At 39.4% G+C, this 13,125-nt stretch overlaps 1 protein-coding gene across 9 annotated transcripts in view; it reads right to left on the reverse strand.

The window, feature by feature from the left end:
• Positions 1-443: 443 nt before the first annotated feature.
• TENM3 (teneurin transmembrane protein 3) overlaps positions 444-13,125 on the reverse strand; it is a 321,876-nt gene continuing 309,194 nt past the window's right edge. For all 9 annotated transcript variants that reach the window (XM_086612225.1, XM_086612224.1, XM_086612223.1 and 6 more), the window contains 4 exons: positions 10,321-10,617; positions 7,507-9,118; positions 4,614-4,744; positions 444-1,199 (listed from right to left, as the gene is read on the reverse strand). In XM_086612225.1, coding sequence (XP_086468351.1) covers positions 444-1,199; positions 4,614-4,744; positions 7,507-9,118; positions 10,321-10,617 — 2,796 coding nt within the window. The remainder of the gene's footprint in view (positions 1,200-4,613; positions 4,745-7,506; positions 9,119-10,320; positions 10,618-13,125) is intronic.

Below are 13,125 nucleotides of genomic sequence, written 5' to 3' on the forward strand. Positions count from 1 at the left end.
GACTACTTCTCGTAAGCAAAGGTCAACAATTCAGTAATATTTGGAAACACTGTATGGGTCTGTATCTTAATTAAATACAGTGCCTCAAAGGAACAGACAGCCTGTTGCAAAATCTGTAGGCCTTTTTCTTTTCTTTTTTCTTCCTTTTTTTTTTTTAATACTTTTCAGTCCAACTTGAGTGCAGCGATATGCATATGTAAACATATTCTTTAAAGCAGATCACCTTTAAGGTCATTGAGAAAAAAAAAAGTTTTGTCATTAGCAGTATCATTCTTCTGGAAGGCGCTCTTTTCGTTACAGAGTCTGTTCAGATTGTGCTACAGAAAAAATCTGAGCAAAGATGTAAGCTTAGGCTCAAGTAGTAATGCAGCAAAACAGTTTGGTCTCCTTTTTAGAAGACACTGGTACACAGTCTCTTTGGCAGCCTGAGCTAAGCCAGTGTGTTACCTCTTTCCTATCTCACTTTGTCTGAGGAACTGTATATTATTAGCGCTGTCTGCTAATTCTGGATATTGCTCCACAGAGAGTACATAGTACCCATCGTATCCTTGTACCTTTCCAGCACTTAGCAACTGCCTCTTTTCTCCTTCTGTCCACAACCTGGCACCTTCTTCTCCGTCTCTTACTCTCTGTTGTTCTCTGGCCCAGGCACTGGAAAGAGCTCTTTGCCTGGCTTGCTCCAGTATTCGGGCCTTTTCCTCATCGAGTGTCATGCCATAGCGGACATGGAGCGCTAAAGCACCATACTGCATTTCAACATCAGCAAACCTGCGAGTCCTGCCGTTTACCACAGTGGTGGACTGGGAAACAGTGACGTTGATGCCATTCTCCAGGGCCTTCCGCCCGCTTGTCAGCCTCAGTGTCCCAAGGTCACTCTCGGGGGAGGTGGTCTTTATAAAATAGTGCGTGTCCTTTCCCTCAACAGTGAAATGTAAGTTTTCTAGGTAGTAGGCGTTGTTCAGAACAGCTGCCACTTTTATGCAGTCCTCATTTGCAATGTTGAGCACATTCGTTTGCACTTTGCCTTGATTGACAGCCAGCATCACCCCTTTCCCAATCAGAGACTTCACTGTAGCAAACCACAGCCATGACTTCTCTCCACTGGATTTCCGTCTGCTGACCTGCACTTCTGCCATCTTTCCCAGGGAAAGGAAGGCTTTTGCTTGTCTCGCCACTTGTTGTTGCACTCCAGAAATTGGCTGTAAACAAGAACAGACAGAAGTTTTACCAGCCATCTGTAGCCCTCTAGGTGCCAAACAGCCAGGCTTTCTTGGTGTGCTGCCCGTGGACGACAACAGGATATGCCACAACTGACAGTGCCAAGGAGTTAATTAAATCTACATACTGCTTGTTCTGCTGAGTTACAAGACTATTTTGTTTGATAATGTTCAGTGCTTTTTATCTCCCCAAGAACCTGCACAAAAATAAGATTTAACTTCAGAGGCTACTTACTGGGCTGCACAGGACAGACCTTTGCAATACTAATACTTAATATGGCTAAGAGCTATCTTACTACAGTGTCACCTCATCCTCTGAGCTTGTTCGACTACAATTCCTGTCTACCATGGGTCCATCCAAATTGAGGAGATTTTTGCAGGTCACAAAGCTGTGCTTTAGAGACGAAACAAAAACCAAGCCTTTCCTTATGCTGAGTCAGGAGATAAGAGTCTCTCAGGTAGCTGCATTCTGAGACCAAGCCGCAGGGCAGCTCTCATAACCCCTCAAGCTGCTAAAGGAAGAGGGGAAATCAAACTGTAATGAAAGTCTTTACAGTAAAAGAGAAGGAAGCAAACGGTACAGAGCAGAGGGGTGGAATACTGGGGACTGGTGCCCTTTCTTGCAAACAATTGCAGAAACTGATAAAAGGAGATGTGTGAAAAAGCTGCGGCCAATTCAGTTGTGTGAGCTTCCATTTCAGGCCCAGTATCAGCATGCTGCCTAAAAGAGAAGAGCAGCTTCTCTCCCCAGAACTTCAGAGGGGTGCAGTCCTGAATACAGCAGAGCGCTTTGTTGACAGCTAGCAAAGAGCAGGGGCAATGAATGAAAAGAACCAGTGGGCAAGTCTAAAATGCACTCGCTTGGTATTGCATGTTTTACCGTATCTAGGGTGTCCTTGTTGCAAAGGTAGGTGTGCTATAGAGGGGAGGAAATAAGAGGTGCAATTGTGAGGTGCAAAAGCACAAGATGGAAAAGCTAGGATAGGAGAATCTGTTTAAAAAGGTTGCTTGACTGTTAAGAGCTATGTGAGGCCCAGTACGCCAAATGAACTCTGGTAAAGAGAGAGAGAATAGCTGGAGAACGTAATAGCTGACAGCGTAACTGCTGTGGTTAGCCAGAACTGCGAGAAGGGCAGGAGCAGCTAGCAGGAACGGTTAGCTAGCACAGCTAGGGAGCAGGGCACCTCACGTTACGGGGTCAGCTGTGGTTGGGGTGAGACCTTACAACTGCGCAGAAGAGGCACATCTTATCTGTCTAACCCTGGGTCTTAACAGCTACAAGCTGTGAATGAGCTAGTATTGAGGGAGGTGGGGAGCAGACAGCTGCCCTAGCAGTTGTCTCAGTAGGAAACAGATTTAAATAGCTTTGGCTGCACTTTTGAAATGGAGCACTTAGTTTCTGTAGATGATCCAGTTCATCTTCCAATTGACTCCTTCTCCCTTCAGTAAAAAATACTGTTTAACCCACTTGATTCATTGCTCACAGATGAGGCAAAAGCCTGTTTAGTTTTCTCAAATTTCTGGGTGGGAGACCAAGCAGGAATCATTAAGAGACTCCTACAACCTTAATTCAGCCTTGCTGCTAATCAAAGCCTGGCAAAAGGTTTGCAAAGGCTTCTCTGCTCTGCCATGAGAGCGGCTTTCTGGAGGGGACAGTACCTGAGGGAATTGTGAATTGACTTGGACTCTCAACTCTTCTTGAATGCGGCAGATTCCTGTCTGCACTTGCTAACAAGTATGGATTTCAGCTGTTGTAAATCCTACGTGAAAGCTATTGAGCACAAAAATATATTTTAGACAGCACACTCATCAGTGAGAGCAGCGAGATGCTATAGCAACTTCATAACGACGTTTGTTTATTTTTAACACATATCCTCAGAGCTCTGAAGCAAAACCTCAGAGCTCGGTAAAGCTCTCTCACTCCAGAATGTTTCAAAATACTAAGTGGTTTGTGTGTTTACTTCTGGCTCCTGGTGGCATTTGCTTGTTCAACAGTGAATATCATAGTCACAGCTTCTTCCTACCTGAGAATTTTGCATCTTTGTGTTCCTCCCACTTCTCTCTTTCTCTCTGTCATGTCACATGCCTCTGGCACTCCTCACATTGTTGAGCTCTTTTGTGAAGACTTTTGACAACTAGCTGTCTGCTCTCATCTCTTTGACCAGACTGGTTCTTTTCCTGATGCACCTTTGCTGGTGTTGGTAGAAAATTGCATTCTTTAGCCTGAGATCTAAATAAACAACCTCTGATAGTTCTTCACAGCCATGCCAGATGACAGGTCTCTTATCTCCTGATATAACCACCTTGCCTGGAGTACTTGCGATGCTTCCCTGTCACTGCTTCTGCTGTTCATGGCAGACACTATTCTCATGCTGTACTCCAAGATCTTTTCTTACTGATTGTTACTCAGTCCCTGGCTATTAAAAAAAATATATAGTGGGTCACTCTATGCATGCAAAATCAGCTTCCATATGATCCCTTCTGTTGGGCCACCCTTCTAATGATTTTTTTTGTCTAAATTAAATTGTAAGGTCCTTCAAGATCATAGCCTCTTTTTATCTCGTAAAGTTCTCTATCATGATTCTTGTAAAAAGAGATCTGGTTTTGACTGCTCACAATGGGATTATGCATTTTACTGTCTCTTAACACTTCTTTACTGAGAGTTGTAGGATTTTCAAGGGCATAGGTCTTTGAGTAAGTTTGATTTGTAAATATAATTTTTTTAAATAGCAGATTTAGATTTTAATTCCACATTTATTTCTTCCATCATTTAAAACTGTAGCAGGTTTTCAGGACTGAAATTCATTATTTTTTTTTTTCCTCTCAAAGAACTTCATAAGCACCTGGAGTTTTGGTTTTATGTAATGTAATGGGTTTTACCTCAGGTAATTTCATTTTCAATATTTTATCTTCACATATAAAACATGGTTAATATTAAAGAGAAGTAAAATTGTAGTGGTGCCTGGTATGCATAATTTATATCACCTGTTCGTCTGTTTATTTCACAGTCTATTTTTTACTAGACTGTTCAGTTTCTGCCTTCAGGCAGAGTGTTAGTACAAATCTAATCTCTGTAGTTTCTGCTGCGAAACTTGGACATCTTTAAAGGGTCTTAAACTTCTTTTCATTGATTATCATCTTTCTGCATTTTTATTATTGCTGAAAGCAAACAAAAGCTTATTTAAAATGGTACCTAACTTCATAAATCTGTAAGAAAAAACACCACCTGTAATTTCTTAAATTCTTTTGATAGTAGATAAAAACTAGAGGTTTGAAAAGCACTGTTCAGATTTAACTCAGCAAGTAACCCTGTCAGGATTATCCATGCCTAACAAGATCTGAATAGAAGGGAACATTCTGTCTTATTCCATTTGTATGTTTAGTTTTGTTTCTTACTGGTATGTCCTCCCATTGCTGGCTCTTCACAAGTTCATAAGAAGGTTCTGTTAAATCAAATTTCGGAACAGGGAAACCAGGAATGGCATTGTGCAGATGGAAGCCAAACGTCACCAGCCAGCTGTTAACATCTGAAAGAGAATTATTAAAAAAAAAAAAAAGAGAAAAATATTAGAATTGTTCTATATTTTGCAATCATGCAATTTTTACATGGCATATTTTTTGGCATAGTTGATTTCCTTCTGTAACATGACAATTATTTCCAAGTCTTCTTTTTGATATGGATGGATTTAGATTTGTACTACAACTAGAACAGCAAGCCTATGCAGTAAACTCGACGTTCTAAACTTACCAGAAAACTTCCGTTCTGTGTAAGAATTGCACTATGCTCGTCTGAAAGGCATTGCAGGTTTCAGTGATTCTGAAAGCCTCAGTGACTTCCAGAACAACTACAGGAGCACAATTAAACTGAAGTTTCCTTCTAATATAGCCTAAACTAACTGGGATTTCATGGTTAGGCTGAATACACTCTATGTCGCACCTTCATCCTCAATACTTTAAAACAATGCAAAAAAGAAAAAGTACTGCAGAGCACGTCCTGTCCTTTTGTTACGTATGTGTTGTTGTAATGTCTTAAAACTACCTCTGAAATAACACCTATATGGTCAATTACCTTTTAAATGATTTGGCAGATATTTTACGTTGATTCAAGAGAAATCTCCCCCTCTTCAAGATGAAGAAGTTGGACTGATGAAATTAAAAGCTAATGAAATCTATTACAGTTGCATCCGTAAGCAGACAGGATAATAAATTAGCATTAGATAACATTATTTATGATACATTTTATGTTCTGTTAAAAAATAAATAAATTAGGGATGCCAACAATTAATTGGTTAACAATTGTTGAGCAAGAATGGGTGCTCTGCCTTTTTCCTGTCTTTCTACTCTACCTTTCACAAATACTAAGCTTAGCAGAAGTTGGCAGAGTGCTCCATACCAAGTCTAGTAGTTTTTGTTTAAGAAAACGTCAAATAAGTGGAAAAAAGAACCAAATTTTTCCAAATGTTAAAAGAATAAAAAATATTTACCTTAAAATAATTTCTAACCTTTCCAGATACATAACGCCTCATAAGATTCTGCATCTAAAACTCCAGTCAGCCAAACTGCTCATTGCAATGATAACCTTATATGAGCACCGTGTGTCTATGTGTTCCATATATCAAAGATGTGAAGAAAAGAACTAAAACTGTATTTTGAAAGCAGTTTTTAAACTAAGTGCATAATTTTCAATGCCACAAATAATCTGATTGCAACGGCATGCCCTACAGCACATGCTGCTGAAAGAGGACAGATTCCAAGGCCTGTTACTATCCTTGCTCCCAGGCAGCCCGTTAGCAACCCTGTTAATAGCTGCTGTTAGTTAAAATAACGCAAACCCACTTGATTCCCAGGATGCTTTTCTGAGTGGTAGTCTCACAACTCGTCAGTCAGTGATTACAGCCCCTCCTGTAATCTGGCACTGTCTGTGTAAAATATTTCATATTATTTACATCTATTCAAATATGAAAATTCAAATGTATCTGAGCCATGCGTGTTTCAGAAACTTCTGGTGACATGCAATCAGCTTTTTTTGTATGTAGAATAATGGAAAACACTACACATCACTAACTCTAGACCCACAAAAGCATACAGGTTCCCTTAGAACTCAGTTATACAAGAAGTGGCACATTAGCAGCTTTTTGTTGCCAAAAGAGAAATTCCTGCTCCTTTTTTTATTTTCTACTACTTCCCCGCCTCTGGCTGTGTACTCATTACTTTGTGCTGGCCCTGGAGCTTGTTAGAGTTCTCTTTCTTAGCCAAACTACATTAGTAGCTTTGCAAAAACCTTCCCTGCAAAATACCAGTCAACTTCCAGTGAACATTTGTTGCCATGTTAATGAGTTAAATTGGTCATAGAAAGACCACCTCTCTGCCCTTGCTACCTTCCAGTCTCACTCCCTCTGGTCTTTTTCGTCCATGAGTATGCACTTTTTGCTGCTCAGTAGCCCAGAGCTATGAAGAAGCCTGACTCTAATCCACATGTAAGGATATTCTCATGAACGGTCTTGAGGGGTTCTTACTCTTGTTCGTGCTCAAGGAGTCTATTTTTTTCATTGTAAGAGCACTGGGTAACGCACAGCAGTATTGGAAGGAGAACCTAGGGCTCCTCTTTCCTCTCTCAATGCGCAGAGATCTCTAGCTGAGGCACCTTGTGTTACAGTTCAGTCACTGAGAGAGGAAGAGATGTATTCCACTGATACTCCAAAATGTATTTTGGAAGACTCAACCCCTCTGTATTCTGAGATGCTCTGAATTGTCTTTTTGGATCAACAGTCCAATATTAAAGTACTACAAGGATTATTTAGGGCACAGACAGTTTAGTTATCTAAACCTGAAAGCTAATAATGGCCTGTGGATGTTAATCTCTTACACAGGTCTAAATCAATGTCTAAAGCTAGATGAGGTATTTTCAACATCTCCCATTTGCTATTTCACTATTCCTGATAAGCATGTTTGCTGTAATTACTCTCGTTGTTAAGTCCTTAATGCTTCCTCATAAATAACTTTTCCAAAAAGGACATATTTAGGTACTTCACCAAAAGTTTGAATTTCAGTCTGAACTAGATGTCTGTAGGTCCAGCATCCTCAAGCTAAAATAATTTTGTTGATCTAGTTCTAAATGCCAAGTACTTTTCTGAACAGTTATCATTCTGGAGAGTTTCTTCACTAACTTTCCTCAGACAATATCCTCAGCCTGTAACCCAGATAATCAGATTCCACATTATGAGAACACAGAAAGGCAAATTTTTAAGCAAGTGGGTGACAGCCTTGCCGTTAAGTAACCTTCTTTTACCTGTGATATAATCCTTCACATCGTGTATCTTACTGGCTGGGTTGTTATTTCTAAACATGTACAAATTAAAAGGAGCTGGATCCTTCCCAATTCTCTTCCAGATTTCAATATCAGGTGTTGTCCACCGGCCTGCCAGTATATCATAATCTCTTTCTCCGAAGTGGACTAGCTTGGTCAGCGGGTCATATAAGCCTCCGTGGAATCCTATTACCAGCTGGAAGTCAAGGTTGGAGTCGAAATAGATCTCTCCGTAAGCAGTGTATTGAATTTGTTTAAGCATGAGACCATTGCTACTGAAAACAGCCAGTGGTGTCCCTGTATTGTCTGATGCAATGTAAAACTCGTCTCCACTGCTAATTTCCATGGCAAAAAGGTGTCCTTGCAGATCATAGTAAAGAGATGTGATTTCAGAACTTGAGTGGTTATATACGTGAGTTATCCTGGTTGGGTAAGTAAGGTCTGCGTAAAAAAACTGGAGGTGCTGTCCAAGGCTAGTTTTAGTGGAAACTCGTCGTCCAAGTCCATCGTAACGGTAAATCACTGTCCACCCACTGCCTTTGCTATAAACTCGAGTAAGAAGGCCCTTTGAACTGTACTCAAAGATTTCAGTACCCCTCTGGCGCAGAAATCCATCTTCATCTAATCTGTACTGCACATCACCTAGTCGAGTTATTCTGTCTCTCAGGTCATAGCGAAGGGGCGTCAAACGGGCGCTGCTACTGGGGTTGAGCAAGTGGAGGTTGCCGTTCAGGTCGTAGTTGTATCGCCACATTATTTTTTCATTTAGATAAACTGTCTGGAGCTGACCATCTACATCATACTCGTAAGCATATTTCGTGGTGTTGGCAAATGGCCCAATCTTAATTTCTCTTTTTGTCACTCGTCCCATGTTATCGTACTGAATTGTAATCCAATACATTAATGACCGAAATATTTCGTACTGGATTTCCTTGATGCGGCCGTGTGCATCAAAATGTTTGGTGTAGGTCATTACAGCTGTCGAAATGATCTGGTTAATATCATAATATATAACTCCAAATTTTCCAAATTGTTCAACTTTGCCAGAGATATCATCGAACTGGTAGAGATCAATAGGCAATGGTGTTTCATTGATGACACCTTGCATGCTAGTCACTCTGAAGCTATTGTCATAGCTGTAGTCAAATCGGGCGTTTACCATTCCGTCTTCGCTGAAGCGGAAAATCTGTCTGTCAATCAATGGGCCAATTTGCCTGTATCTAATGGTGCAGATAAAACCATCGCTTTGGAGGTTTACTGTTTTTAGGACTCCTGCTGTCTCATCATAAGTAAAACTAACTCTTGTACTATCATATAAAATTTCTGAGAGCTTGGTCTGCCGCCTGTACTTGAATAATACTCTTCGGCTTGTCCCCAGGAAAGCAGTTTGAAGGAGCTGCCCTTCTTCATTGTAGTCCATTATAACAGAAGCATTACTTTCCGGGGGGTTGTATATATTCCGGTAATAGCCAATGGAGCGGATAGTCTGCATGGTATGACGAGCAACACTGGGCATGGTGACAGCAGAAAGCCGATCCAACAAATCATACTCGAAGATATACTGCCGTTGGCTATGAAGCAGAAGAACCATTGACTGAAAATTAAGAACAGATTTTTACCATGTGACAAATGGTGGAGTAGCCCTCCCCCCCCCATATACCGATACTATTGCTTCACAAAAATGTGACATTCCCACTTGAGAAAATGATCTCCTCCTTAATTGAGTTATCCTTGACCTTACATGTTGTTAACATCTCCCTGCTTAATTTACTTGGATGCTTAATTGTAAGGGGTTCTGTAATTAGTAGTTCCACATTCATAATTTGCTACTTGTTATGACTGTATCACTCTTTTATCAAGCACTCACAGCTAAACAGCAGATTGTCAATGGATTCAGATAAGTCATGTTTAATATGGGAAGAAGTAAAACTGTCTTAGAGCCATTAACTCACGAGGAGAACAACATATGGGAGATAAAATTTCTTCCCTACAATTAGAGATGATTTTGAAGAAATTGAATAGCCTGAGATCCCTGAATACTGTGTTCTTGTTCTGTAAGCTTTTGAGACACAGGCAAAACAATTGTTTGATTATTTATATCAAAAGGAGCTATTCGGAATTATTCTGACATTTTTCTGATGTGTGGCTATTATGTATCATAGGTCTTGATTAAATTATGTCTGCAATGACTAGTAAACAGTATTTGCCAAGCAACAGCTTCAACTGAAATATATTTAAACCCCAGAAAGAAATGGATTCTCTTTTTGCATAGCAGGCATGAGATCTCACAGGGGGATTTTCACAGATATTTCTAGAGGGAGAGCTATCATTCAGCAATCGTTGCATATAATGAAGATTCCTGATCTTTTGCTACCATTTATTTTGATGCTACAACACATAGCAAGTACAAATTGACAGCTGTAACTATTTAAAAACAAAAGCTTTTCTTGGTAGTGAAAAAAAACAACAGTGAAGAATTTACAAACAAATTATTTTCAACTAAATTACACTGCAGAGATCTAGTCCCTGTACCTTATTTTAAGTGTTAGGATGAAAGGTAAATACAGATGCTTCCTGTTAGTGGCCTAAATAATTTAAAAAGACATCAATTCCTAGCAATTAGCTACAGCGTGATTACATATCTATTGTATAAAACATTCCCCTAGGAATCACATGTTGATACTTAGAATAATTGAAACGTGCTTCTACTACCTGTTATTGCTTTGTATGCTGCAGTCAGATGCTGCAGAATTTCAGCACATTCAAAGCATTTTCTGAAACGCGAGTGTTCTTTACCTTTTCCAGATATGTGTAACTCCAAGTTTTCCCATCAGCAAACACTCTAGACACTATCCTTCCTTGTCCATCATACTCTATTTTTTCACTAGTCGTCCCTCGCTGTATGCTGCCTATTTGACCTGTGGATGAATAGGTAACGTTGACAGCCATCAGCTTGCTGCTCGGTAGCCACAGGGTGGGGTGCCCTGACGTGTCGTAGGCAATCCTCAGCAGAAATTTACGGTGGTCATCGTAGATCTTTTCTGTCTTTGTGGTTCGATCAAAGTCAACTGAGAGGAGGTTTCTGCCATTGACCTTTTTAAAGCAAACAAAATGACACAATAAATCGTGCTGTTCAAACCCTAGCCACTTATGATTTCCACAAAGCTAGCTATTCGTTAAATACCATTTACAGTGATTGATTTGCTGTGTGTGTAAATTATTTTAGCAACTTCTTGATATAAATGTAACGCACTACATTAGCATCTACTTTAGAAAGTCTCACTGTATGAAGAGATGGCCCAGAATTTGTTGCAATGTGTTCTTTCTTGATGCTGAGTCAACCGTGGAGAAAATACTGAATGATGTGCACTGAAAACTTATGCAATAAATGGGGCCATTTCAGTGAACAAACTACTTCTTCTGTAGGCAGGCCCAAGTATATCTGCAAATTATTGTCAAAACAGATTCGCAGTAACCGCTTGTCCAGTTCGTAACAATCACGCTAAAGAAAGGACTGACTCCTAATCCTCCACAGCAAGTATTTTTCCACATGGTAAATACAAAACTAAGATCTTCAAAAGCACGTTGAATCTTCAAATTAAGATTAAAAAGTTTTTAGAACATAGGCTTTCCTCTTCTGGATCAAATGGAAGTATAACTCAGTATACCACCCACCGCTGCAATATGTTTATGAAGCTGAAATCCTGACTAGAGCATTATGTCTTTTGCCTGGTTAACTGACCACTTAAAGCCATAAGTGACTGGAAGACTACTGAACCACTAAAAAACAGCTGTAAATGCTTTGAAATTTATAACTGCTTTATTTTGAAATTAAAGCCTTAGTCTAGATACATTTATGTTGAAAACTGTATTATGTATATATGTAAACCATAGTGGCAGATAGTGATTTCTATGTAATATTTCTACATTGTAGTCGTCCCCCTCCCATTTAGTGTTCTAAATATCCTAACTTTCAGTTTCATTGAATCAGCTCTCATTTTTGTATTTATGAAAGGAAGATGTCTTGTTTTCCTTTTCCACATTGGTATCTTTGCAATTCTCCATTCCGCCTCTGCAATGAACTTTTTTTTGAGTTGTTCTCACACAGGCCTCAAGGATTTCTTTGTTCATCTGTAAACCACTTCTGTATCTGCTGTGTCCTTTTAAACTTACTCCAGGTGAAGGTGAAACACTGATAACTAAGATTTTTCAATCCTGTCTTTTGCTAACATATGGGAAGTAGGGGACAAATGGACGTATAGCTATGTGTATTAAGATTTTTTTTAAAGTTGCTTTTCAAGTACTTGATGCATACATTACAAAGAGATGAAGAAAGATGGCTAGATAACATTCAGAAAAGAACAAGAAAATAGATATCCTGACCAAAGAAATGACTGGAGGATATTTGCATTTTTCAGGGCTGCATGTTCAAAAATCCATATATCATGGATGTTGGCACTTACACCCTGAGGCTGATAAGCTTCTAAAAGATCAATATAAATTAGATCCTTTATTATTGGCGTAAAAAGTATTACAGTGCTGGTGATGGGTCACAGGGAAATATGGAAAAAAATGCTACAAATGCTCAGTTTTGCTTGTATCAGTTGGTCATTCTATCTACTTTACCCTTCTCTTTTTCCATATGAAATCAATGGCATGAGAACAATCTCACTATCAATTTCAGAACAAAAATCATGTTTTCACATAAATCTTCTAAATAAGGAACACAAAGCCTAGCAGATGCAGAATAGCTACTTTTTTTTTTTACTATAGTAAATGAGCCATCAGATATTATTTAAATATACTTTGAAAAATTAAGTCTACCAGACTGATTTGTGAAGTAGGTTAAACTTAACTATTCCAATTCACTTACTTTTTGTTGTGGGTTTGATTTTTTTTTTTTTTTTCTTTTTCATTTTCAGGTAGCTTTTGTTTAAATTTTCCAACATTTAACATTCAACTATTTGCCTAAATTCACTCCTAAATCTTGTTTATCTCTGGCTTTTATTTCCCAGCCTCTCCCACACATGTCTTCACTCACCTCTGCGTATTTTCTTGTGTATCTCTTGGGCTTGGACACTGAAGTGAGAACGGGCACTTCTGATTTCTGAATTGGCAAAGGAGGAATGGTGGCTTTACGGTTAAGGCAGATGTCCAAGCAATTGTGCTTAATTTCTTGGCTAAGCACATCCTTCCTGTGCAAATTGCAGCAAAGTACTTAATCTGGCTGTCTCACTGCCTTATCTGCTAAATGGGATAATAACATCCCTCGCCTTCTCACTTTCTGTCTGTCTGGTCTGCGTTAAGGGTAGGATAGAGGGGAAAGAAAGGAAATGCCTCTTTCTCCAGCCAGATTAATGCTTCAGATTCTGCTGACAGAACTCTTGCTTTCAGACACGTGAGCTTTTGGTGAAATTTTGGCTGTGCTTGCATAATCTCATAATACAGATGGCAATGATAACAACAAGTTTTGGTAATACAGCTTCTTTCAGTATGGGGCTGGAATAACATACGTAAGCTAAAACACTGCCTTCAAGTGAAGCGTTTCTTAACAACAGCTCTGCTACCAAAATGCTTTTGCAGCACAATTTGAACGTTTTT

This window comes from Tauraco erythrolophus, chromosome 5 (genome assembly GCF_009769465.1).
Source record: "Tauraco erythrolophus isolate bTauEry1 chromosome 5, bTauEry1.pri, whole genome shotgun sequence".
NCBI lineage: Eukaryota > Metazoa > Chordata > Aves > Musophagiformes > Musophagidae > Tauraco > Tauraco erythrolophus.